The sequence below is a fragment of the Natator depressus genome, chromosome 7, assembly GCF_965152275.1.
Source record: "Natator depressus isolate rNatDep1 chromosome 7, rNatDep2.hap1, whole genome shotgun sequence".
In the NCBI taxonomy this organism is placed as follows: Eukaryota; Metazoa; Chordata; order Testudines; family Cheloniidae; genus Natator; species Natator depressus.
The window spans coordinates 50,562,283-50,589,170 of record NC_134240.1 but is presented as its reverse complement, the minus strand read 5'-3'; the positions used below and the strand labels follow the sequence as shown (position 1 = coordinate 50,589,170).

The window sequence follows — 26,888 nt, the reverse complement described above, 5'->3', positions numbered from 1 at the left end:
CCTCAGGCCTCATCCTCCCTGGAGTTCTACTGCAGAACAGCCCCCACGCCTCAGTTCCCCATGTTAACACCACAGCAATCCCAGTTTCTAGCCATGGGGAACAGGGCTGATTCCCAGAGGGCCTGGGGCACTGTCCGCTCAGTGTCCCAGCACCCAGCCTTGGGAACACCCCACAGTGCACAGAGCCTGAGTTGGGCACCTAGACTCTCTGTGCCAAGAATGAGGAGGCTCAGAGTGGGATTTCCAAATGCCAGTAGGTTGGGTGGGGTCTTCCCCCCCCAGAATGGGGCATGCTAAGCCCCACCCCTCACAGAGTTCAGCGCCTAACTCCCCAGGGCAGGGAGACATTAGGCTCAGCCTGGTGATCCATGAATGGGGAGTCCTCTGGAGTCAGGCGGCTCCATACACAGCGGTGGGTGAGATCCACCTTGTAGCCCTGGGGTTAGTGCCCTATTCAAACCTTTCTGCTGGGGAGAGGGGGCTGGGGCTGGGGCTGGGATCACCCCCACCCTGGGCCCATGCTCTAGCCATTGGGCAAGAAGTTACAAGGTGGATGGTGCCCCATCTCCTCTCCTCCAGCCAGTGTCTGGTGGGGCCCTATCTAGTGCACAGCCTCTGAGCACACTGACCGGATTGGGCCCACATGCCCCACGAGCATTGCCCCCATCTGCCTGGTTAGCAAATTGTTTGGGTGTGTTAGTGGGACGCTGAAACATGGCAGCAGTACGCCCATGCTGAGTGGAACCGGGGGCACCATGGGAGCATTGACCTGACAACGTGGCGCTGACTGAGCTCAGATGCCTACAGCATTTGGTGGGAGTTTGGGGAACTGCAGCAGAGCCTAAAATTGGAACATCAGCACCAAGCCCTTTGCGAATCCAGCCCTAAGTCTCCATAAAGAGGAACAAAGAGGATGAGAGAATTACAAACCAGTCAGCCTCACTTTGCTCCTTGGAGCAAATGAACAAACCAGCCCGTTGTGAGCACACCCAGGATGATCAGGGCTAAGGCATCACCAGCAAGGATTGGTCAAGAACAAATCACGGCAAACCAGCCTTCCTGCTTCGTCAGGGTTCCTGGCCCAGTGGACAAGAGGGGAGCAGTAGAACTGATGTATCTTGACTTTAGTAAGACTTTTGACCCAGTCCCCCATGACATTCTCATAAGCAAACTAGGAGAATGTGGTCTAGATCAGGGGTGGGAAAACTTTTTGACCCGAGGTCCACATTTGGGTGGGGAAATTGCATGCAGGGCCAAGAATGTAGGGCTGGGGCAGGGGGTTGGGATGCAGGAGGGGTGCAGCAGGGGGTTCAAGGTGGGGGGTTAGAGTGCGGGGTGCAGGAGGGGTTCAGGGTGCAGACTCCGGCCCAGCGCCGCTTACCTTGAGCTGTCGGGGGTGGCAGCGGCGCGCAGAGGGGCTAAGACAGGCTCCCTGCCTGCCCTGGCCCCGTGCTGCTCCTGGAAGCGGCCAGCGCCATGTCCCTGCGGCCCCTGGGGGAGGCAGGGCAGAGGACTCCGCATGCCGCCCTCGCCTGCGAGCCGGATCCAAAGCCCTGGTGGGCCGGATGCGGCCCGCAGGCTGTAGTTTGCCCACCCTTGGTCTAGATGAAACTACTATAATGTGGGTGCACAATTGGCTGAAAAGCCATTCTCAAAGAGTAGTTATACTGGGAGGGTGCATCTAGTGGGGTCCTGCAAGGGTCAGTCCTGCAGCTAGTACTATTCAATGTTTTCATTAATAACGGATAATGGAGTTGTGACGTTATTAATATGAACTTGGACCGTATAGATCATTGTTGCCACCACTGTTATATATTTGCAGCAAATATTGTACAAAGATTGTCATGTAAGGTGACTATGGAAAGGGTATAATTTGCTGGGTATAATTATGCTATCTGAATGTGTGTATCATTTTTGTAGTTGAATTTATGAATATTGACTATGTACTTGTATATCAATGTGTTTTGATTCTAAGTAGCCTCAGTGAAGCATTTGGTCAGCTTCTTGAGAAAGGACTATTCCCAGTAAGTGCCCAATCAAGAAACACTTAACTGACAATGGACTTTGGGAGACGCCAATCCACATCTGAGCTTTCCTGGGAACTTTCAAACTAACATGTAAACAATGGCGTTGGCCTGCAAACTGAGTCATGCAAGGACATGTGACTTGCCCATGTGACTCCAGACTCCATCTCGCTACTGTGATTTTCCACAGTCAGAACAAAGGGGTGTCCTTCCATGGGAAGGGACTATAAAAGGAAGCTGCACCTCCTCCATCTTGTCTTTAATCCTGGTTCTGACCTTTGGAGGGACTTTGCTACAAACTGAAGCTCTGAACAAAGGACTGAATGACCCATCCCAGCTGTGGATGTACTCCAGAGACTTGATTTGAACCTGCAGCTTATTCCATCACTGCTACAAGCCTGAACCAAGAACTTTGCCATTACTGTATGTAATTGATTCCATTTAACCAATTCTAGCTCTCATCTATATCTTTTTCCTTTTATGAATAAACCTTTCGATTTTAGATTCTAAAGGATTAGCAACAGTGTGATTTGTGGGTAAGATCTGATTTATATATTGACCTGGATCTGGGGTTTCGTCCTTTAGGATCGAGAGAACCTTTTTTCTTGTACTGGGGTATTGGTTTTCATAACCATTTGTCCCCATAATGAGTGGCACTGGTGGGGATACTGGAAAACTGGAGTGTCTAAGGGAATTGCTTGTATGACTTATGGTTAGCCAGTGGGGTAAAACCAAAGTCCTCTGTCTGGTTTGGTTTGCCTTGGTGTGCAAAAGAACCCCAGCCTTGGGCTGTAACTGCCCTGCTCTAAGCAATTTGTCCTGAGGAGTGGCACTGGGGCAGTGAAAGGGAGCCTGCCAGGGAGGGAGACTGGTGCCTGGAAGGGAAAAGGCCTGTAGTGGCTTGGCCGGAGGCTGAGTCACCAAGAGGCAGCAGCAGCTTGAGGTGCCGCAGACCCGGCAACAGAGACAGAGGGAGGGAGGGCCTGCGACTGCGGGAAGAGGCTCCACCTGGCAAGCTATACCCCAGTGACCAGGGGAGGGGCCAGTCCAGTGAAGCCCCCATCATGGGAACGAGACATTTTACCACGTTCAACATACTCACAGACCTGATGATTAACAGTGGGTGGGGATGGACGCCAACCTCCTAGGGCTGCCTGACTGACACTGGGCACTTCACCCCTGAACAAGAGCATCCACACAGGGGTTCGGGGCAGTGCATCCCCACGGCACGGCCTGGCTTCACACCTTTAGTGTCACATCTTAGAGACATACCCTCAGTCAGTTCCTTTAGTTTCACAGGCTTTCCCTGGGATTCCATGGCATGCCCACAGCAGGCGCCACCTCTGCAGCTCCCATTGGTCACAGTTCCCGGTCAATGGGAGCTGTGGGGGCAGCGCTTGGGGTGGGGGCAGCGTGCGGAGCCCCCTGGCTTCCCCTACATGTAGGAGCCGGATGGGGGCATGCTGCTGCTTCTGGGAGCCACGCGGAGGGGTGCAAGCCCCCGACCCCACTCCCCGGCTGGAGCGCCGGAGTGGGGCAAGCCCCAGACCCTGCTGCCCGGTGGGAGCTCGAGGGCTGAATTAAAGTCTGGAGGGCTGGATGCAGCCCCCGGGCCGTAGTTTACCCACCCCACATTAGCATCTCCCTGTTAAGACCCAGTGCTCTACATGCCCCACTAACAGCTATACGGGTGAAACCAGACAGACAATCTCTATGGAATGAACTCGCACAGGAAAAAGACAAAGGACAAAAACATGCCATCTGCCACCTGTGGGTGAACACTTCTCACACAGCGATCACTCCACGTCTGACCTCTCAGTCCTCGGCCACACAGGAAACCTGCACAACTCCTTCAAAAGACGAGCCTGGGAGCTTATGTTCATAACTTTGCTAGACACTAAAAATTGTGGTCTTAATAAAGACACTGGATTTATAGCTTATTACAACAATCCCCTCTCCCTTTGTGTCCTGTGACTACAGGGGTGTTATTGAGCCACTCTACATTAAATGGTTCCTTACAATATGTGTAACTACTTAACGCTAAAACTATCTGTTCAGTCTTATATGTAGCCAGGACATTCTCAGTAGGTTTCCAGAGCTGAAGAAGAGCTGTGTGTGGCAGAAGTTGGTCCAATCAAAGCTATTCCCTCACCCACCTCATGTCTCTAATATGCTGGGACTGACACAGCCACTGCAAACATAGTGGAGAGACAGCATTTTAGTTTCTCCAAAAGGCAGCCAATACAAAGGAGTAACAGCATAATTCACCTTAAAAATCCTTGCTTTCAGCAGTAGAGCAGTAAACTTGTCAGAATGATACTGAAATGTATCATAACACAATATGTAGCATATATAAATAGCTATTAAATTACAGGTTTCAGAGTAACAGCCATGTTAGTCTGTATTCGCAAAAAGAAAAGGAGTACTTGTGGCACCTTAGAGATTAACCAATTTATCTGAGCATGAGCTTTCGTGAGCTACAGCTCACTTCATCGGATGCATACTGTGGAAACTTTCCACAGTATGCATCCGATGAAGTGAGCTGTAGCTCACGAAAGCTCATGCTCAGATAAATTGGTTAATCTCTAAGGTGCCACAAGTACTCCTTTTCTTTTATTAAATTACAATATGCAGGGAAAGTGTAAACAATTCAGCAGAAAAATCAACATTTAAGTATGCAGTAAAATGAAACAACAAGAGTAAAGTGTTAGTGTGCATGCCAGTGTCTGCAGGACGGGGGTACTACTTATAGAAATAAGGATTTTAATTAGTTTTCAGTGAGGACGGGAGAGGGAACACATGTTCCTGGAAGTCCCAAATGGAATTGGATGTTATAGGAATTTATGCCCATTTTCGGTCTATGGTGTCTTTGCAAGAGGGAACAGAGAAAGTACAAAGTTAGTGCAACCGAAAGGCTCAGGAACAAAAAGGTAAAATACAAGCCCCCCAAACCGATGTATTTAGTTCATTTAATTCCATGACTTTCAGGTGTAAAACTTGTGATTTTTGAACACTCATGGCTGCTGATCGCATACCTCTCTCCAGTAACAATGGCAGTAGCAATTTGCCTTTTCAGAAGGGCTTCATACACGATAGTGTAATGCCCTTTGAGACAAATTTTTAAAAGGTAGGTAGGCAGCCAGTGGGATTTTCAAAAGCACCAAGATGCTCTTACCCTTTAAAGATCTGGCCTGGGGTGAATATTTGGGAGCCAAGCGCTACACACCCGCAGAGATGTGAAGAAGCCCCAGGGGGGGTGGCTAGAGAAGCAAAGGAACTGTTGACAAGGCAATCCCCATTGGTGGATCAAAGGAAAGGGAAGAGGTTTGACACCTAAGCAGGAAATCACCCAGCCTTGATGTCCTGGGCCCAAAGAATTAACGTGTGGATTAAAACAAAGGAGAAAAGGATGAAATTTAAAATTAAAACCTAATGTCGCCATACAGACAGGAAGTGCTGTCCCAGAAACACCATGAGCTGTTAACTGCTGAAGGTTAACACCTTGGCTTAACATTGAAATCCTTGCTGATCTTAAACACAAAAAAGAAGCTTACAAGAAGTGGAAGATTGGACAAATGACCAGGGAGGAGTATAAAAATATTGCTCAGGCATGCAGGAGTGATATCAGGAAGGCCAAATCACACCTGGAGCTGCAGCTAGCAAGAGATGTTAAGAGTAACAAGAAGGGTTTCTTCAGGTTTGTTAGCAACAAGAAGAAAGTCAAGGAAAGTGTGGGCCCCTTACTGAATGAGGGAGGCAAACTAGTGACAGAGGATGTGGAAAAAGCTAATGTACTCAATGCTTTTTTTCGTCTCTGTCTTCACGAACAAGGTCAGCTCCCAGACTACTGCACTGGGCAGCACAGCATGGGGAGGAGGTGACCAGCCCTCTGTGGAGAAAGAAGTGGTTCGGGACTATTTAGAAAAGCTGGACGTGCACAAGTCCATGGGGCCGGATGCGTTGCATCCGAGAGTGCTAAAGGAGTTGGCGGATGTGATTGCAGAGCCATTGGCCATGATCTTTGAAAACTCATGGCAATCGGGGGAAGTCCCGGACAACTGGAAAAAGGCTAATGTAGTGCCCATCTTTAAAAAAGGGAAGAAGGAGAATCCTGGGAACTACAGGCCAGTCAGCCTCACCTCAGTCCCTGGAAAAATCATGGAGCAGGTCCTCAAGGAATCAATTCTGAAGCACATAGAGGAGAGGAAAGTGATCAGGAACAGTCAGCATGGATTCACCAAGGGCAAGTCATGCCTGACTAATCTAATTGCCTTCTATGACGAGATAACTGGTTCTGTGGATGAAGGGAAAGCAGTGGACGTGTTGTTCCTTGACTTTTGCAAAGCTTTTGACATGGTCTCCCACAGTATTCTTGCCAGTAAGTTAAAGAAGTATGGGCTGGATGAATGGACTATAAGGTGGATAGAAACCTGGCTAGATTGTCGGGCTCAGTGGGTAATGATCAGTGGCTCCATGTCTAGGGGCACTCCACTTGATACCGGCTACCAACAAGGGTCGGTCCTGGAGCTGGTTTTGTTCAATATCTTCATAAATGATCTGGAGGATGGTGTGGATTGCACCCTCAGCAAGTTTGCAGATGACACTAAACTGGGAAGAGAGATAGATACGCTGGAGGGTAGGGATAGAATACAGAGGGACCTAGACAAATTGGAGGATTGGGCCAAAAGAAATCTGATGAGTTTCAACAAGGACGAGTGCAGAGTCCTGCACTTAGGACGGAAGAATCCCATGCACCGCTATAGACTAGGGACCGAATGGCTCGGCAGCAGTTCTGCAGAAAAGGACCTAGGGGTTACAGTGGACGAGAAGCTGGATATGAGTCAACAGTGTGCCCTTGTTGCCAAGAAGGCCAATGGCATTTTGGGATGTATATGTAGGGGCATTGCCAGCAGATCGAGGGATGTGATCGTTCCCCTCTATTCGACATTAGTGAGGCCTCATCTGGAGTACTGTGTCCAGTTTTGGGCCCCACACTACAAGAAGGATGTGGAAAAATTGGAAAGAGTCCAGAGGAGGGCAACAAAAATGATTAGGGGACTGGAACCCAGGACTAATGAGGAGAGGCTGAGGGAACTGGGATTGTTTAGTCTGCAGAAGAGAAGAATGAGGGGGGATTTGATAGCTGCTTTCAACTACCTGAAAGGGGGTTCCAAAGAGGATGGATCTAGACTATTCTCAGTGGTAGCGCATGACAGGACAAGGAGTAATGGTCTCAAGTTGCGGTGGGGGAGATTTAGGTTGGATATTAGGAAAAACTTTTTCACTAGGAGGGTGGTGAAACACTGGAATGCGTTACCTAGGGAGGTGGTGGAATCTCCTTCCTTAGAAGTTTTTAAGGTCAGGCTTGACAAAGCCCTAGCTGGGATGATTTAATTGGGGATCGGTCCTGCTTCGAGCAGGTGGTTGGACTCGATGACCTCCTGAGGTCCCTTCCAACCCTGATATTCTATGATTCTAAGGTACTAGCGACACATAGTGCATGGCTACACTGGAAACTTCAAAGCGCTATCGCGGGAATGCTCTCATGGCAGCGCTTTGAAGTGTGAGTCTGGTACTTCACCTCCATGAGGGGATTAGCTCTGAGCCCTGGGAGAGCGGCTCCAGCGCTCAGAGCCTGTCTACACTAGCGCTCAGGGGGGGGTGATTTTTCATACCCCTAAGCCAGCAAGTTGGAGTGCTATAAAATGTAAGTGTAGACAAGCCCATAGTCAGTGATTTGCTCTCAAGTGGCAGTGCCACCTGCCAGCCCCCCGGTAAGGACGACCCACAATGAAGTGCCAAGGGAAATCAGGGCAACATTTTCAAATAAGGAATGGCCAGGAGTGATACTGGCCTAGCAGTGGCAGGCGCCAGAGCAGGAACGAGAACAGCAGCCAAGGCAAATTTGCGATGGACGTTCTGCAGAAAGGGAAGCTGAGCCGGAATTCCCGTATGCACTAAACCATGGCTGACAACTGTCACTTTTGTGGGGCAAAAAACAGCACTGAACGGAGTCTCCCTCAGCCACCCAGCACATCCCAGAGGCTGGGGCAGAGCTGCCTTGGCTAGGCAGCACTGCCCTGGGAGACAGGCGCTGAGCTGCACTGTCCTGGCAGAGGAAACAAAAAGCCGCTCTGCCCCCCTGTGATACATGAAGGGGGGGGGAAAAAGAGGTAGCTCCCTTTGATGGACATCCAGCTAGCCAGTTAGCTGTAAAATCCCTCTTGGTCTGTTCTCTGCTTGCTTTACCTGTGGGCTTGTTAACCCTTTACAGGTAAAAGAAAAGAAGTGGGCACCTGACCAAAAGAGCCAATGGGAAGGCTAGAACTTTTTAAAATTGGGAAAGAAACTTTCCCTTTGTCTGTTGTTCTCTGGGCTGCAGGGATGGAGCAGCAATGCTGTAAGAAGCTTAAGCCAGGTATGATTATAGATTATCAATTCATACCTCGAACCTACTTATCTGAAGCCTCAGATGTGTAAGTAAAATTAGGGAATGTTTAAAAAGAAGCGATTAGGGTTATTTCGTTTATTTCTTATTGGCTTGTGGACTCCTCTGTGCTAACCCCAGATGCTTTTGTTTGCTTGTAACCTTTAAGATGAACGCACCAAGAAAGCTATTTTGGGTGCTTAATTTTTGGAATTGCTCTTTTAAAATCTAGCAAAAGCCTAAGTTCCAGATGTATTTTCTTTCTTTTTGTTTTTAATAAAATGTACCTTTTTTAAGAACAGGATTGGATTTTTGGTGTCCTAAGAGATTTGTGCATATGTTGTTTGACTAGCTGGTGGCAACAGCTAATTTGCTTTGTTTTCTTTCTCAGCTCTTCCCTGGAGGCAGTGGGTGGGTGAAAGGGCTTGAGGGTACCCCACAGGGAGGAATTCCCAAGAGCTTCCTTCCTGGGTCCAAGGGAGTTTTTTGCATTTGGGTGGTGGCAGCATTTACCAAGCCAAGGTCAGAGAAAAGCAGTAACCTTGGGAGTTTAATACAAGCGTGGAGTGGCAAGTATTAAATTTTAGAATCCTTGCGGGCCCCCCACTTTCTGCACTCGGAGTGATAGCATGGGGATTCAGCCTTGACACATCCACACTGCAAACGCCCCCCTCCCCTGGGGTAACTGTTACCCCTTCTGCCCCAAGCTAGCAGTACCCCAGCTCCTACCCCCACCCCTGATTTGGCCCCTGTTCCACCTCTGCCTCTGGCAGTTTGCCCCTCCTGTGCAGTCAGTTTGGCCGCAGCCTGGCCCTCTCCCCCCCCGCCCCTCCCCCCCCAATTTTCCCCCTCCAGCCCTAGGGAACAGGAGGTCCCCTAGGGGGGCAGCACGAGGCCAGTGGCTCCAGCAGACGTTACTGAGCATCCACAAGGACATGTTTGGTCCAAGCAAAGCAGCAAATTCTGATGGGCCGCAGTTTGTAACACTGCCCCAGTTTGTGGGGTGGGGGCCCAGACAGTCGTGGGAGCAGAGTGGGGGGCCCAGCCAGCCGTGGGGGCCTAGGGGGAGGGATGCAGAGTAGTGGGGCTCAGCCAACTGCAGAGGGGCCCTGATGGGGGGATGGGGGCAGTCGGTTGGGGACATACTCACGTAGGAGTGCAGCTGTGGCACCTTCACCTGTGTGATGACTCCGCCGCGCTGGTACGGGGCAAAGAAGGCCGTGTCCCCAATCTCCAGCATGAACTCATCTGGGGAAGGCAGTGCCTGGGTGAGGGAGGCCCTGAGTCCCCACACCTCCTCCCCAGTTGTGTAAGCCTGTGGCAGCTGGGCACGGCCTGTGGGTAAAGGGCGTCTCTGCCATCTCGGCCTGGCCCAGGGACCCTCGCCATGGCCCGACCCAGAGCCAGGAGCCCAAGGCCAGCCTAGCCCTGGCACAGGCCCTGGCCCCAGGGGACTCACAAGGGCCCAGGTGGGCACACGGTGGGTTGGACGGAGCCCAGCAGCTCCCACCTGGGGCTGGGCTGAAAGCAGGGAGCCAGCAGGGAAGCCCTCATCCCTCTCTGCCCCCATCGGAGAGGTGGGGCTCAGTGACTTTCAGTGAAAAACTACATTCCAGCCCCCATTGCAGCAGCCTCCCCACAGAGCAGGGTCCCCAAAATGCTGCCCTGCCCTTTGCCCCCAGAGTGGGGTCCCTCCCAATGCTCTCCTGCCCCCAGGCCCTCAGAACAGGATCCCCCAATGCTCCCCGGCCCTGGGATCCCCACCCCTGTGCTCTCCTGGCCCCAGCCAGTGGGGGCTCACCCAGAACATGGATGGCGCGGGGCTTGCAGCCATTCAGCTGGCTCATGCCCTCCACATCCGAGAATGTCACAAAGTCACCATCTGCAAAGCCATGGCCGTAGCCCTGCCCGTCCCTGCAGGTCACCACCCCAGGAGTGCCCTGGGGAGAGAGAAGGGGTCAGCAACCCCTCTTGGGCCACATGGCAAGCGGGTTACAGGAGGAAGGGTACCCTGGGGCATCCCACGTAGTGGGAGGGGGTGAGAAGGTGGGAATTTTTGTAATATTTTTACGAAGCCCATGTGTGCCTCAGTTTCCCCATATGTTGCATTGTTCCCCAGGGTGGAAAAGGCTTGTATGCTCTCAGGGGTGGAGGTGGGCCATGGATATGTGGATGTTGCCTAGGGGGGACACATGGACATGTGGGCGTCACCAGGGAGTCTCATGGGTGTGTGGGCATCACCCAGTGGTCTAAGCCAGGGGGCGGCAGTCACTGAGGACTGGCCGAGGCCGACTTGTACAATGGAGACACCGAGGAAACAGTGGCAGAACCAGTCACTAGGACAGGGACCCACAGTGCCCCACAGCCCAGAGGGAGCGTGATTCCACAGCTCCGAAGGGATGCTGAGCACAGAGCTCGTCTGAGAGCGAAGGCCTGGGGGGTTGCTTCTGCCAGGGCTCTCACCTGAGAGCAGCTGAGCATGGGCCCATCACAGCTTGGTCAGCTTGTCATGGCGCTGGCTTGGCCAGGGTGGGCAAGGGATGAACTCCTGCCTCTCGGGGATCCCTCTGTGGTGCCCGGGTGACTCCTGGCTGGGGGCCCGGGCTCTGAGGGGGGAGACCAAGCTTCCCCAGGTGCCCGACGGAGGCCCCAGCAAAGGCGCTTGGCCTGGCTGTACCTGCGAGATGTGCTGGACGTAGGCACAGACGGGCTCAGCCTCCGAGGGTTCGTAGACCACGAAGTCCTCCCCGAAGTCACAGAACAGTTGCCTAGAGGCAGGAACAGGCTGGGTCATCACCCCTGACCAGTGCACCTCCCTCCCCACAGCATCCCCTGCTGGGAGAGGCTGGGGACTGGAGTAGCTGAGGGCTCCTCACATAGCCACTGTCCCTACCAACCCCCCGCACAGCGGCCCCTGCTGGGAGAGGCTGGGGCTGAAGTAGCCGGAGGCTCTCCCTACAGCCAGGGCTCCTGCCCTACCCCACAGCACCCCCTGCTGCAGAGCATCTGGCGTGCGCGTGTCACAGCAGTGCAGGTAGCATCTTACGCTTACCCAGCCAGCCCCTTGGTGTCGGCTAGGATGAACCGGATGCTGCGGGCATGGCAGATGTCGCTGACGCGGAGCTGTTCCTCCAGGGGTGAGTTGCTCAGAACCACAACCTGAGCCAAGACCCAGAGTTAGTGCAAGCGGGATCTGGCTTGGGGGTGGCTGTGCCCCTGGGAAGCCTGGGATGAGGCCCCCAAATCCAGTGCCACGCCCCCTGGGCCGGCATGTCTCCCTTATGCTGCTTCACAGCCACTCAACTGGCTTTGGCATTAGCTAGATGGGAACTTCACTCCCCCTGCCAGCCGCTGGGTAGTGCCAGCCAGCTGGGTCAGTGTGCTGCAGGCCCACAAGGGGGCAATCACACAGTGGTTTGTGTAGGCTCTGTGTAAACACCTGGATTGTTCTTTGCCAGGAGAAGCAGTTCCAAAATTGCTTGTTTAGGAACTCAGAAAGCTACAGCCAGCCCTCAGCTGGGACCCCCCACAAGACTCCCTGCCATCCCGGCCCCAGATGGGATCACTCCCCAGACTCCCCACCCCCTCAGGCTCAGCTTAGGGTTGCCAACATTTGAATCACACAAAACCAAACACCCTTGCCCCACCCGCTGCCCACCCCTTCCCTGAAGCCCTGCTCCTGCCCCACCTCTCCTCTGACGCCCCACCTCCTGCTCACTCCATCCCCCCTCCCTCTATTGCTCGCTTTCCCCACCCCTCACTTACTTTTACTGGGCTGGGGCAGGGGGTTGGGGCGTGGGAGGGGGCGAGGGCTCCGGCTCGGGGGTGCCAGCTTGGAGGTGGGGCTGGTGATGAGGGGTTTGGGGTGCAGGAAGGCACTGAGACCTGGGGCAGGGGGTTGGGACACAGGAGAGGGTTCAGGGTGCAGGCTCTGGGCAGCGTGGACCTCAGGCAGCTCCCGGAAACGGTTGGCATGTCCCCCGGCTCCTAGGTGCTGGGGAATCCACAGCGTACTGACTCCGCCCACAGGCACTGCCCCATGGTTCCTGGCCAATGGGAGCTACAGAGCCAGCACTCGGGGTGGGGGCAGAGTGCGGAGCCCCCATGGCCACCCCTGTGCCTAGGAGCTGAACATGCCAGCCACTTTCAGGAGCCATGCAGAGCCAGGTAGGGAGCCTGCCAGCCCTGCGCCAACCGCACTTTTAATGATCCGATCAGTGGTGCCAACCAGAATCACCAGGGTCTCTTTTCAACCGGGCCTTCCAGTCAAAAAACGGATGCTTGGCAACCCTAGCTCAGCTGGGACTCCACCCCAGACTGCCCTCAAACCCCGCCCAGGCTCCCACCACCCTCGGACTCTGCTGCAGATCCCAAACCCCCACCCCGGACTTGGGCTGGTTATGCTGGCTGTTTCCAGAAGCTGAGTGACACCTGCCAAGCCTCAGCTCCCAGCTGCCCCACACCGGCAGCCTGGACCCAGCTCCTGCCTGCTTGAGGCCCCTGCAAGCCCTTAGGTGTTGGTGCCCAAGCCACAGCCCCTCCTCACCTGGAAGGCTGCCAGGAAGCTCTCAGACAGCTCCCTGGTGTATGCTGTCACAGGCACGTAGCTGTTGAGCTCTGCCAGGTGCTGCTGGGAGGCCACGGCTCGGTTCCGGCCCACATCGCTCTCAGACAGGAAGAACTGCAGAGACAGCCCTACATGAGGGGTGCCCCTGGCCTCCTTACCAATGGGCTGAGCTTTGGCCACGTGGCACACAGCCCCCTCGTGCCTCCCCAGTCGCAGTGCTTGCCTGGGCACCACCAGGGCACCCACCCATTGCTTCAGGGGACATTAGCAGCCAGCCTTGAGAATCAGGGCTGCCCATGGCACTGCAGCCTCGGCTCCCCACACCTTCAGCAAGCACTCTGGAGAGCGGGGCTGGTGCAGGGGGAGTCCTTACAGAGAAGAGGCCAGGAGATTTAGGGAGAGGGCTCCCCACAACCAGATCTCTCCTTTGCACAGCACCAGCCCTCCCCCAGCCCAGGCTGTTTGAAAAGCCAGAGAAATCCCCAGGCAGAAACTGACCCTGAGCTGCACAGTGCTACGGCCGAGCGCCCCAAGCAGGGACTGAAGGGAAAACCCAGCCTGGCTGCGGCGAGGATCCCCAAACTAAGCACTTGAACCTGATCATGAGGTTAAACTGAACGATACCCAAGGGCTGGGGCTGAGCCAGCCTGCACCCACCCCGACCAGGAGAGAGAGTAATAATCACATGGGTAATTAAAAATCCCCTTCTTCGGGCCTGCCCCACCCCAGCCAGGTCAAAGCGGGCTGGCAGCGCAGAGCCAGGAGGGAATGGGGCCAAACTGCGGCCCCACACCTGTGCAGGGCTGGATCTTCTTGGCTTTCCACTGTACATGGGAGAACCAGGTGCTGCGGATGGGCCTGATGGAAGCACTCAGGCTTAATGCCGCTTCTGTCAGGTTTGGGGGACAGCTGCAGGGAGTCAGCAGGTGAGGCTATCACTGAGCACTCCGGTAATTACTGCTGCCAATTGCAGAGCAGGGCAGAGCTACCATGGGGAAATGCCTGTCACTAGTTGTGGTGCAATTCTCGTCAGAAGCTGAGTCCCAGAGCAGTTCCTGAGAGGCAGCTGCTGCCGATAGGTTGGCACCATGCAAGTAGATGGGCATGCTTGGGCCCTGGCAGCATCCCAGCCCCAGAACGCAGGGTGAAAACAGTCCAGTCAAGGCTGGGAGGTACATGCCCCCAGGGAGGAAGGACCCCAAGCCCTGCCCCCGACCACCTCAGGTACCTGCGAGGAGAGGTCACTCCATTGGGCGTTGCCCAGGTCGTGCACAGTGACGGATTTCACCCCAGCCAGGATGATGTTCTTGGCAATCTCCACACCCAGGCCCTTCATCCCTGACACCAGCACAGTGGTTTTGGCCAGCCTCTGCATGGCTTCATGGCCCAGCACGTAGCTATGGGGCAAGCACAGTAGGCGTGTGGGGGAGAGAACATGCAGCTGGCACAGCCCCTACTCCACCATGTCCCCGCCACACCACTGCCCCTAGCCCCGCCCCCACCACAGCCCTGTCGCACTGGCCCTGACCCCTCCCCCTGTCACGCCCACACTGGGGCACTGCACCTGGCATGCTCCTTGGCTGACCCCAGGTGCCCCCTGCCACGCTGACTGATCTCCAGGCCCAGCACTCACAGCTGCCGCGAGTACAGGCCCTCGTCGATCTCGCCCAGGCTGTTGGAGCGCCTCATGCTGCTTCTGCCCAGTGCAGACATGGGTGAGGTGGGTGCAGCTGTGCCCAGCCCTGCATGAGAAAAGAACAAGGCTGGGAGCCAGGATTCATGGGCCCTGCTTCTGGTCCTCCACTGGAGCTAGTGGCTCCATACCAGCTCCATTCCTGGCTGCAAAGGGCAGCGGGATGCTCCACACAGCCAGCCAGGCTGCCCTGGGCCCCCTAAGGCCGTCCAGCTCCGGCCCAGCCTAGCCCCCAGCTGTGGGTGGGCAGCTCCTCTCTCTGGGTCCCAGAGCTGGCAGCTAACATAGGGCTGTGGGCAGAGGAGCCTGGCCGGAGGGATTGGGGGAGATTGGCAGGGCCTGGAAGGAGGTTGGCACCCAAGCTGGGCTAGAGCCATGCTGCAGAGCACCCAAGGGGCATCACAGATGTCACCCAGGGCTGTAGCCAGAAGGGGCCAGCCCAGTGGCCACATACCAGGGCAGCTATGGGAGCAGCGGGCGCTCAGGATGCTTGAACACCCATGAGGCGGTGGATGCCCCCTGCTGCAGGTTGGCAGGCTCAGGGGCTCCAACCCCATCTCCAGCATCTCCCGGCAGAGGCCTGGCTCCATGAGGTTTAACGCTGCTAGGGGCTTGGCCACGAGGAGGGAAAGGCAGCTCTATCCCCAGCAGACCCAGCCCTGTGACTGTCAGGAAAATGAAAGTGAAAGGCCGGGAATGGGAGCGGGGAGGAGAGCTGCTGCTAAGGGCTGGAAGTGGGCTGCATTCCCTGAGCTCCCCAACCCCTGGGCAGCAGCCTCAGACGGCTCTGCTGGACAGGTCCCTATGCCACGCCCCATGCCATGCAGGAAGCCCACCTGCCACACAGGGACGGATGGGAGCAAAGACTGCCTTAGTGGCTGAGGGAACGGAGCTAGGGAACCCCAGAGTCCAGGAGCCAGGCCAATCCCCTCCTAGCCCCCAAGGCTAGCTTGGCAGCACCCTCATCCCAGCACCTTGCTGCAGCCTGATGGAGCTATGGGCACAGCGCTGCCCTGCTGTGGGGCAGCAAAGACCAACCCACCCCTGCAGAAGTTGGGCACATGGCACAAGAAGCTGCTGGCATGAAGGTCACTGGAGCAGGCAGTGGCCTCCCTCAGACTAGCTGGTACCCTGCTGCCCAGGCACAGGCAGAGCACACCTGCTGGGTCAGGTGGGGCTGGGCACCATGCAGCAGGAAGGGGGCTCCTCTAGACACCTGCCCGGCATGGGACGGGGTCTGCCACACACCCCACTGCACATCACCTCCCGGGGGCCGCAGGGCACAGAGCTAGCCAGAGCACAGCACAGCAGCAAGGCCCTGGGGGCACCAGGGCAGGGGTCCCGCAGAGTGATGCCAGTAGGAGGAGGGGGCAGACGCCAGGAGCCCACACATATGGGGGCAGAAACATCCCCACCCCGTGCCTGGGTCTTGTCCTCATGGGCAGAGGGCAAGCAAGGGCCAGGCACAACCAGACCATGCTCAGCCCCTCTAGGGCCCGGGGCAGAATCTGCCTCCCAGCCCTCTGCTCCAGCCACCGGACACCGCTTCCAGCCCAGAACCAGCCCTGAGGTGGGGATAACACGGCTGATGGGGTTCATGCCCAGAGCGGGAGGCTGGCAAACCTGCCTGGCCCAGCGGGTTGCGGGGGCAGCACTTACCCAGCCAGCGGTGCCCACACAAGCGCCAGAGAAGCAGCACAAGGAGGAGAGCAGGAAACGGCAAGTCGAGAAACAGCTGCCGCCCCTCAGCCTCTTAAAGGCACAGACACGCCTGAGCCACAGGCAGTGGGGTCACCCTCACCAGAGCTCCGCTTGGGGGCAGGCGGGTACGCGGACAGCGGGGATACCGGAGCTCTGTCAGGGCGTAGGTGGGCAGCGGGGACGCCAAAGCGCCGCCAGGGCAGGGGCTGGTGCAGGAGCAGCAGGGACGCTGGATTGTGTAGGTAGGGCATTGTCTGGATACAGCCAGGACTTTCCCCTCAGCAAAGACACATGCCATCCACTCCCCACCCTGTCCGAATGCCAGGCCCAGGACCTGGCGCAATGCGCTAGAGGCTGTGTACAGCTGAAGGGGAAGTCTGGTACCCCGCAACAGGGGCACCCATGGACTGTGTCCTGGCAGAGGGGACCACCTGGCATCATGCAGCTCCCACTGTCCCTCCCCCACTGTAATATCTGGTGCTGATGGTGCCAGTGTGTGGGTGTGATGCTTCTCAGAGCACCCAGGGCTGTCAACACCTTATAGCCAGCACTAGGGAGTCTTGCCTGCACCAGTCGGGTGGCAGCTTCCCAACCCCACCAGCCTGTCAGCCACTCACTCCTCCAGGCTGTGCCAGCGCTGCCTGTGCCCTGCAGGTCAACAATGGACCCCCAAGTACCTTGAACATGATCCCCACCGAAATCACAGACCCTCTGGTCCCAGAGGAGCAGCTGCCTCAGTTTACCAGCTGTCTTTAGCCCAGCAGTCTGGTGCCCTCCAGGACGGAGTGCAGTTATAGTGAGACAGGAGATTGCGTTAACAAAGGCCAGAGACTCCCTGAGATGTGGAGTGGGGCGACCGATGGAAACCACTGGTTACACACCCCACAGTGCCCCGAAGGCGGCCCAGGGCTGCCCGGTATTAGCTTCTCTCTCAGGTCAGGGTCAGGGCCAGTGCCAAGGGGCCCCTGGCAGCACTGTGCCCCAGACCCCTCCCCTACCACCCAGTCCCATGGCAGCACAGGGCCCCAGACTCCTTGTGACATTATTAATATAACCTGTGACCATATGGATCATTGTTGCAATCACTGTTATATATTTGCAGCAAATATTGTATAAAGGCTGTCGTGTAAGGTGTCTATGGAAAGGTTATGATTTGCTAATGATATCGGTGTTTGTGTATCAGTTTGGTAGTTGAAGCTATGAATATTGGCTATGTACTTGTATATCATAGAATATTAGGGTTAGAAGGGACCTAAGGAGGTCATCTAGTCCAACCCCCTGCTCAGAGCAGCACCAATCCCCAATTTTTGCCCCAGATCCCTAAATGGCCCCCTCAAGGATGGAACTCACAACCCTGGGTTTAGCAGGCCAATGCTCAAACCACTGAGCTATCCCTCCCCCAAATGTGTTTTGATTCTGAAGTAGCCTTAGTAAAGCATTTGATCAGCTTCTTGAGAGGTCCGATGAAGTGAGCTGTCACTCACGAAAGCTTATGCTCAAATAAATTTGTTAGTCTCTAAGGTGTCACAAGTCCTCCTTTTCTTTTTGAGAATACAGACTAACACTACTCTGAAGCCTGTCTTGAGAGAAGAATGTGCAAATTAAGTGCCCAATCAAGAAACACTTAACTGACAATGGATCTTGGAAGACTCCAATCCACATAAGAAGTCTTCCTGGGGACATTCAAGATAGCATGTAAGCAATGGCTGCCACCTGAAAAGAACTAAGTCATGCATGGATATGTGGCTTACCCATGTGACTCCAGGTTCCATCTTGCTGCAGTGATCTTCCACAGGGCAGAGGATATAAAAGGCCCTGAAAACTCCTCCACCTTGTCTTCAGTCCTGCTTCTTGTGGGACTTTGCTACAAACTGAAGTTTTGAACAAAGGACTGAATGACCCATCCCAGCTGTGGACGTACTCCAGAGACTTGATTTGAGCCTGCAGTTTATTTCACCACTGCTACAAGCGTGAACCAAGAACTTTGCCATTACTGTATGTAATTGATTCCATTTAACCAATTCTAGCTCTCATCTATATCTTTTTCCTTTTATGAATAAACCTTTTGATTTTAGATTCTAAAGGATTGGTAACAGTGTGATTTGTGGGTAAGATCTGATTTATATATTGACCTGGATCTGGGGCTTGGTCCTTTGGGATTGAGAGAACCCTTTTTCTTATACTGTGGTATTGGTTTTCATAACCATTCATCCCCATAATGAGTGGCACTGGTGGTGATACTGGGAAACTGGAGTGCCTAAGGAAATTGCTTGTGTGACTTGTGGTTAGCCAGTGGGGTAAAACCAAAGTCTTCTCTGTTGGGCTGGTTTGGTGTGCCTTAATAGTAAAGGAACTCCAACCTGGGGCTGTGACTGCCTTGCTCTAAGCAATTTGTCCTGAATTGGCACTCTGTTGAGTCCCGCCAGAACCAGCATCATTACGCCCTTCCCCTCCCGCCCACTCCCATAGCAGCACTGGGCCCCGGATTCCTCTCAGCCCCTCAGCAGAGGGTCCTATGTGACCCACGACTCCTCCACCATCCACCCACACGGCAGTGTCAGATCACCAGCCTCCAGCGCGTGCTTTCATATGGCTGACAGAGGTCGTGCCAGGAACAAAGGGCGAGGGCAGCAAACACCAGGGCAGGCCTGTAGAGCTCAGTGAGCCTTTGCCACAAGCACCAGTAGGCTCTGGGCATGGGGGGAGGCCCCCATGGAGCTGTGGGGGTGATGGTATAGTGCAGGGGTGTGGTCAGTGTGGAGGTGGAGCCAGACTGTAGAGGGGAGGGAGGAGCGGGGTCAGGGCAGAAAGCAGGGGGTAGGGCTGGGCCGGGCTGTGAGGGGAGAGGAAGGGTCAATGGGGGTGGGGCAGAACCGGGCTGTGGGAGGAGGGGCACGGGCAGGGCCAGTGTGGGGGGAGGGGGGGCGCAACCTTTGAGAGGAGGGGTGGGAGTCAGTGGGCACGGGGCAGGATGGAGGAAGAGGTGGGGTACCAGTGCAGGTGGGGTCTGAGCTGTGGGAGGAGGGGTCGGGCCAGTGGGCAGGGGCAGGCTGGGCTGTGAGAGCAGGGGCAGGGTAGGCTGTAAAGGGAGGGGCAGGCTCAGTGGGGGGGGGGGGGGCAACAGGGCTGTTCTTAGGATTTATGGGGCCCTCTGCATAGGGTTACCAGATACCAAATGTGAAAAAACAGGACGGGGGTGGGAGGTAATAGGCCCCTATATAAGAAAAAGTCCCCAAAAACAGGACTGTCCCTTTAAAAATGGACATTTGGTCAGCCTACCTATGCAGTATTATTAAACTGGTGCCCCTATGGCAGCCTAGGCTCGCAGCCCGCAGCGGGAGGGACGAGGCAGCAAAGGATACAGAGAAGCCCTGCCCACCTCACTGCGGCAGAGAGTCAGAGTTCCCCGCAGAGACAGCCCCCCCCCCCCGTACCCTCTCCCTCACACAGAATGTGCGGCGCAGGCGCATTTGGCTCTGTGAATATTGCCCCTGCCTAAGGACACTGCAGCCCAAGCTGGGTGTGCGGGAGCCAACCCACTCTTACCTACTGTCATGGGCAGTGTGTGAAGCTGCCACTTGGGGAGGCTAGCTCCCCAGCTCACCTCTTCTGCGTGTGGCCCCACCCATACTCCACTCCTGCTCCACCCCAGGCCTTGCCCGCTCCCCACTGTCTCCCTCCTCTCTTCCCTCCCCCTCCCTGCTCACCCCCTTCCAACCAAATCCCTGAACACAAATGAAGCAAATGACATTTGAAAAAAACACTTTTCTGCAATTTCTTTCTAAAGAAAATGAAGCATATTTTCCACCGCATGCCCGATGGGGAAGACTGGACATACAGAAGGCACCTAATTAAAAGCACTAAATTTGGGAATAAAAAATGTCAGTCACAGGTTTTTTGATATGCCCTTGTTGCCGGCACCCAGTGCCGAGAGGCAAAACAACAGCAGGGGTTGGTTCGCTACCCGGTGTGCTTCACCCAATAATCACAACGGGGTGGAGAAGCAGAAAAGTTTATTTGAAGCTTCAAAAAGGTACAGGGAGAATAGAATCTCAAATCCTGCACACAGAGCAGGAAGTTACACAGGCTTTTATACATCCTTTCTTCAGCATACTTATCCAATAGCAAGCTGCCCCAAGTATCCATATAGCCAGCCAATCCAGATACCAGCTAGTTCCCTTGTTCTCTGTATCATTTGTTAAACTATACATAAAGCTGCTTTATTCAGCATTTTTCTTCCATATCTGCCGTTTGGCCTTGTTTAGTTTCAGGCAGTCTGACTCTGCAACATATTGTTGCAGATCCTCAGCATAACTGCTACGAGTGCCTCCAGGCAGGGGGGCCAAGGACACTTGGGCCTAGTACGCAGAGCTGCTGCGAGTGCCTCTAGGCGGGGGAGGTGGGGGGGTGTGCCAAGGACACTTGGGCCTAGTGCGAGGGGGCTTCATCGACACTCGTGGTCTTCCATCCCCTCGAGTTACCTAGTGGCCATGCCCCAGTATCCCCAACACCCTGAAGTTTGTCAGAGATTTATTTGCAAAAATTTTGTAGCAAGGACAAGTCAACTGTCTTGCTAAATACAACATTAAATATTATGGAATACATGATGCAGCTCTTCTGTTTTATATTTTCTTAATCAGTATTTCTAAGCTAATTTTATATTTTAAATGTACTCTTAAGCCTTCATAAAGTAATCATTCCAGATTACTACATATTTAACTCACTGAAACAGACATTATTTTAAATTAATCAATCACAGAGGTTTAGTGTGTTCATAACAATGTTCATTGCTTTTAGAAAAAGGGAACACTAATTTACGTTGTGCGATCTTCATAACAATAGACATGTTTATGAAATTTCACCAACTTTAAAAATATGTTTCCAAAGATTTTAGCCATAACAAAGGATTTTATATCTATCTTGGTACTGATTTTGCTGGAGGGTTCTCTTAAAACTAGTTCATCAGATAGTCAGAAGTAAAGAAGGGAAACTTTGCCCAGTTATCTCAGGGGTGGGCAAACTTTTTGGCCCTCGGGTCACATCGGGTTCAGAAATTGTATGGAGGCCTGGGTGGGAAAAGCTGGGGGAGGCTATGCCTCCCCAAACAGTGAGGCGTGGCCTGGCCCCCACTCCCTATCCAGCACCCTGGAATCTCCACCCCCATCCAACACCGCCCCTCCCCCCCCCCCCCGACTAGGCCCCTGGACTCCCGCATCCTATCCAACCTCTGCTGCTCCCCACCCCGACCACCCCTCTATCCAACCCTCCCTGCTCTCTCCTCCCCATGTTACCTGTGAGGTGGGGGAAAAGGGGGGCTCAGTCCTTTCCCTGTGTGTTTTCCCTGCTCTGTTGGCTGCTCTCCCTGGCAGGCAGGCAGAGCTAGCTCACTGTCTGGCCTTGGCTGCTGGGGACAGGGGCCAAGCATGCTGGGGTGGAGGGGGGCCCTGGCTTGCTCTGCCCCTGTCCCCGGCAGCAGGGTCCAGGTCCCTTGACCACCCCACTGCTTCTCGTCTCCCACCCCCGCAACTCCCCCTACTCCCTGACCACAACGCCCTGGAGCCCCAGGTCTGGCAGCAATATAGCCCCGCCACCCAGACGGAGCTGCAGCCATGCTGCTCAGGCGCTGGGGGAACTGTGACTGCAAGGGAGGGGAGCAAAAGGGGAGGGGCCAGGGGTTAGCCTCCGTCCCGCTCACCACACTGCCCAAGGAATTGGGCTGGCTCCTCCGCAAGCCTGTCCTGACCCCGCTCCCTGGCAGGAGCTCAGGGGCCAGAGGGAAGGGTCCTGCGGGCCGGATGCGGCCCGCAGGCCGTAGTTTGCCCCCCTCTGAGCTGTCTGGAAGGAAAGGGGTGTTTGTCCCTTTAAGTGAGCCGTAGCTCACGAAAGCTTATGCTCAAATAAATTGGTTAGTCTCTAAGGTGCCACAAGTACTCCTTTTCTTTTTGCGAATACAGACTAACAGGGCTCTTACTCTGAAACCTGTCCCTTTAAGGGCTCTTTTCAAGGGACAGGTGAGTGGGGAGTGGAAGGGATAAAGGGATGGACAAAAAGGACAGGAAGACTTTGGAAGCAAGTTGTTTTTTACTATAGTAATTAAAATGTGTATTTTAGATAAGGGTGGTCTTTTGAAGGATTTATTTTAAAAACTATATGTCTGAAGAGCCAAGCATTTAAAGCTAAAGATGATTTTGCATCTAAAAATCTGTGATTTTAATAATCTTCACCAACAAAATATTTTTAAAGCAAATTTTAAACTAAGGTCCTGTAGACTAACATGTTCTGAGTAAATATTACAGTAATGAACAACTGATTTTGTTAGTAAATTCAGAAACTGACAGTATATACCTGGGGGTTGGCAAATGCCTGTTAAATGGCTTAATTACCCCTTGAATGGCTCTTTAACAGTTTCAGTGTTGTGCTAATAGGTCTGGCAGGCTTTTTCATTTTAAGATACTAGATCCCTTCCAGAGTAAGAGTCACCAGGCTGCAGCAACCAGCTGTGGGAGCCTCCAGGAAGGGTCAGAACAGTGACAGGAAGAGGTGAAAGGATGGATACTAAGACCCAGTGGTGCCCCAAATTTTCAGGTGCCTTACGCAGTCCCGTATTCCTAAGGATGGCCCTGGGGACCAGGGCCAGGCTGTTGGAGGAGTGGCAGGGCCAGTGTTGGGGGGCAGGCTGGGCTGTGGGAGACGGGTGGGTCCAGTGCTGGGCACAGACTATGAGTGGGGAATGACAGGCGGGTCCCGTGAGCTAGGGGCAGGGCTGTGGGGAGGCCAAACTGTGAGGGGAGGGGCGAGTGCGGTGGAGGGTGAGTTGTGGGAGGAGGTGCAAGGTCGCTGCAGATGGGGGCCAGGTTATGAGAGGAGGGGCGGAACCACACTCTGGAGCGGGGGAACGCGGCCTGTGAGGAAAGGGGAGGGGATCAGGCAGGCGGTCGGGCTTCTGGAGGAGGAGCCGGGCTGCACCGGCTCCGCTCACTGTCTCACGTTCACGGGGTACTCCCCTTCAAGAGAGGAGGGAAGCGATACTACAGCTCTCGGCGCCTGCGCAGTGCAATGCTCTGTCGGCGCATGCGCAAGACGATGGCTGCACCGTGGCTGAGCTGGGAGGCGCCGGGCCGGGCGCTGCGGAGCCTCGCCTGGCTGGGGCAGGAGTTCGCGGACGACTGGGCGGCTCAGGACCTGCGGGCCGCGCTCTTCCAGCTGCTGTTGCTCTGGCTGGGCCTCAGCCTGCTGGGCATCCACCTAGCCTGGCGGCTCCACGGGGCCCGCGTCAGCCGCCTCTGCTGCCGCCCAGGTACGGGCCGAACCGAGCCCCCGAGAACCTCCTCCGGGCTGGGCTGTACTGCTGCCCAGGTACGGGCCCCCTTCTCCCGGGATGAACCGAGTTCCCGGCCTGGGCCCCGAACCCGCCCCGGGCTAGGCTGTGCTGCCGCCCAGGTACCGATCAAACCGGGCTGAATCAACCCCCCTGGCCGGGGCAAACCGAACACCTGGGCTGGGCTGCCAGACAGGTACCGACCCGAAACCCCTGGGCCGAGCTCTGCTGCTGCCCTGGTACCGAATCGGACCCCTGGGCTGCGCCGCCGACCAGGTACCGACCTGAACCAAACCCTTGGCCGGACACCGAACCCTGGGCCAAGCTGCCGTCCAGGTGCTGACCCGAACTGACTCCCCCGCTGGGCCGGGCTGCTGGCCAAGTATCAACCGAACTGAACCTCCTGCTGCAGGCAGGGCTGACGCTCAGGTACTGACTGAGCTGTGCTATGGGGAATGTTGTGGGACCCGGCCCCCAGTAAGGGGCCAGCTCCAAATGCGGGAGTCCTGGAGGATGGCCCGTTGCCCAAAGTGCCGTGCCCCTGGCGCTCCTGCCTTACCTGGGCAGTTCCAAGTACGGTCGGGGGCTGGGGTTGGAGCCAGCCCTGTCTCTGGCACCCAGATCCCAGCAGCATACCTGGGCAGAGCAGCCTAGGCACCTTGTGCCAGGCCCTGCCCCAGCAGCTGCCCGCCCCACAGGTTGAGTGGGCCTGGCTCCAGCTGTCAGGGAGAACTGGGGCTCCAAACGATGTAAGGCATAGGGCAGGGGGTTGCTGCTGGGCCTGGCCCTGGGAGACCGGCTGTGGGTGAATTATAGCACTCCTCTCAGGCTCTCCTGGGCTTGTTTGGGCAGGTAGCCTGTTCCGATTGGCTTCCCGACCTCTCCCAGTGGCCTGTTGTGCACAGGTTTGTCCCATAGCACCACCGCTTCAGAGCCATTCTTCGTGGAATCTGGGCAGGGGACGCTGCGCCCATGTCTGTGTGCCTTGCCCTGGTGCCCATAGGGCTGAGTGACCCTGGAAAGCGGGTGAGACTGCCAGGGGCAGGGAACGGTGCTCTTTGTCACACTATCTCACCTACAGGCTGGAGGGGGGCAGTGAGGACTAGGACACACACCCCTGCATGTCCCTGGCTGCTTGTGGGCCCCCGCCCGCGCAGAGGAGAATCCAGGAGCGCTGCACCATTGTCCAGGCAGCACGGAAGGGGCTGGCTTGTGTCCAGCAGCTCCCTGATACCAAGGGGGGGGGGGAAACCAGGTGCTGGCCTGGCTATGGCATGTGGAGCAGCTGCTAGGCATTGTCTGAGTATCCTTCAGCAAGGTGCCTGTTGCCTGCCCCCTGCTGAGCCCTGTCTGGCCCCGCCCTGACTGCTCCTTCGCCTTGTTTCCAGGCAGAGGCAGCCAGAACGGAGGGACCCCCGCTGGTGCCTCATATTTCCGCACCTGGTGAGTGCTTCCTGCTGCTCAGTCCTGTGTGCTCAGCAGGGGGCTTACAGGCATGGAGCCTGGCCCTGCCCCACCTCACCAGTTCATAAGGCTCCTTCTCCAAGGGCAGCTCAGGCCTCAGAAACAGCTGGTCCTGGCCCATGCACTGCCAGAATGCGGGGCTCTGAGATGAGCGGAAGCCCAGCTCTGGCAGCTGCTTCCCTGCCAGCAGGGGGAGCCTTGCCATGCCTGCCCTGGGTGGGGGTCACCCCAGTGGTGGCTCTCGTGCCCAGGCACTGCAGTGGGATGTATGGGTTGGCATGCCCTACTGGCAGTGCCCATCCCCACAGGATCTGTGTGCATGTGTGGAGTCTGCCAGAGGACCCCACCCATCCTTTCCCACTCTGACCCTGGGCTGCCCACTGCTCTCCAGTCCTCTGAGCTGCAGGAGCCGAGCCTCAGGTGTCTGGGGCTTGCCCCAAAGCTCTGTCTATGGCGCCTGCTCTCTTCTCACCCTCCTGTAGGGACAGCTCAAGCAATGAGGCCATGAAGATGCACCGAGAATGAGGCATGGACGGATACGCTGGTGGGCAGGGGCGTACCTGGGACAGCTCCACCCATGGACCCAGTGCTGCCAGCCAGAGAAACTGGCTTTGTACCTTCGCTCCATTGGAGACCGCAGCCATGTCACCTGTGGCCTAGCCACTGGCTAGCAGGGAGCTGTGCAGCCAGCTGGCCTGTGCCCATCCCAGCTGAACTCTGCATAGCCTCTCAGGCAGGGCAAGCTGTGATATCACCCCTGTGGTCACTTCTGAGGGCATCTGCACTGCCCCAAGCACATCAGCCCTTCCCCCCACCTGCCCCAAACAAAACAGGCCCCTGCAGTGACCACAGGCCTGTGTCCCTGGTGTACATGGGGGGCGGTGTATAGTCTGTGCCTCAGTGGTCCTCATGCCCAGCTTAAATCCTCCCTGAGCACATGCCCCTGAGCCCTGCTCCAAGCCCCTTCCTCCAACTCTTGTCCACTGCTGCCCCCACCACTAGTGAGCCGAAAGCCTTCTCATGCCCCAGCCCCTTCCAGGGAAAATTGCCCCAATCCCCCCTTTCCTGCTGCCAAGTCCCCTCCTTTGCCCCCAGGGACTGTGTGCCTCATACACCTGTACCACTTCCTGCCCCAGCAGCCAAGGTGGGAGGTCCTACTCCCTGCTGCTAGAACTCCTTTGCTCCCTGTGACCCAGGCCCCTGAGGCAACTGCAGCTGCTCCTCGGCACAGGGGATCTGCGGGGCAGGATGGCAGCGCCTGTCGCCGTCCCACGGGTTACATGGCGTGGGAGCAGAGAGCTGAGCTGCCCACCTCCCTGGGGTTTGATGGTGTGGGGGGCCTTGGAGCAGCACCTGGCTGCTCTTGCCCTGTTCAGTGTCTCATAGCAGTGTTGGAGTGATAGCTCACTGGCACCTGGGCAGCAACACTACCAGCTTCCACACAACACCCCCTATGCCATCTGCCTGGGCCAGGTGAGGCCTTCCTAGGCCAGTGCCCTCTGCCAAGGTGCCAGCCCTTGGGATCAGAGCGGGAACAGCATGCCCATGGCAAACCCAGCCTAGGGGCCAGGGTGCCTCTCAGGGCAGTAGGAATAGCTGGCCCCAGGTACTTTCAGCCCCACCTGCAGTGAGCAAGGGTCTCTCCAAGCTCAGGAGGGGGCAGGGCTCAGAGGCAGCACCTGGCTAATGGCCTG

General features: G+C 55.7%; 2 protein-coding genes across 6 annotated transcripts in view; one reads left to right on the top strand and one right to left on the bottom strand.

Moving 5' to 3' along the window:
- UBA7 (ubiquitin like modifier activating enzyme 7) overlaps positions 1 to 16,498 on the bottom strand; it is a 40,862-nt gene extending 24,364 nt beyond the window's left edge. For 4 of the 5 annotated variants that reach the window (XM_074958375.1, XM_074958377.1, XM_074958376.1 and 1 more), the window contains exons 1-8: positions 16,371 to 16,498; positions 14,652 to 14,760; positions 14,247 to 14,415; positions 12,998 to 13,132; positions 11,504 to 11,610; positions 11,129 to 11,219; positions 10,253 to 10,391; positions 9,602 to 9,699 (exon numbers count right to left, since the gene is read on the bottom strand). In XM_074958375.1, the coding sequence (XP_074814476.1) occupies positions 9,602 to 9,699; positions 10,253 to 10,391; positions 11,129 to 11,219; positions 11,504 to 11,610; positions 12,998 to 13,132; positions 14,247 to 14,415; positions 14,652 to 14,731 (819 nt within the window). In that variant the 5' untranslated portion in view covers positions 14,732 to 14,760; positions 16,371 to 16,498. Of the gene's footprint in view, positions 1 to 9,601; positions 9,700 to 10,252; positions 10,392 to 11,128; positions 11,220 to 11,503; positions 11,611 to 12,997; positions 13,133 to 14,246; positions 14,416 to 14,582; positions 14,761 to 16,370 lie in introns of those variants that run through there. The other variant, XM_074958378.1, reaches the window with a different exon arrangement.
- Positions 16,499 to 23,405: 6,907 nt separating this feature from the next.
- On the top strand, positions 23,406 to 25,952 carry TCTA (T cell leukemia translocation altered). The gene is made up of 3 exons (XM_074959872.1): positions 23,406 to 23,709; positions 25,119 to 25,173; positions 25,677 to 25,952. The coding sequence occupies exons 1-3, from the start codon at positions 23,469 to 23,471 to the stop codon at positions 25,717 to 25,719; spliced, it is 339 nt and encodes a 112-aa protein (XP_074815973.1). The 5' UTR covers positions 23,406 to 23,468; the 3' UTR covers positions 25,720 to 25,952.
- Positions 25,953 to 26,888: the final 936 nt, after the last annotated feature.

Excerpts from the sequence above, each read along its gene's own strand:
- TCTA (XM_074959872.1), top strand. The coding sequence starts at position 23,469 with ATGCTCTGTCGGCGCATGCGCAAGACGATGGCTGCACCGTGGCTGAGC. Across the intron at positions 23,710-25,118 it reads CCGCCTCTGCTGCCGCCCAG|GCAGAGGCAGCCAGAACGGA; the intron begins GTACGGGCCGAA and ends CCTTGTTTCCAG. Across the intron at positions 25,174-25,676 it reads GCCTCATATTTCCGCACCTG|GGACAGCTCAAGCAATGAGG; the intron begins GTGAGTGCTTCC and ends ACCCTCCTGTAG.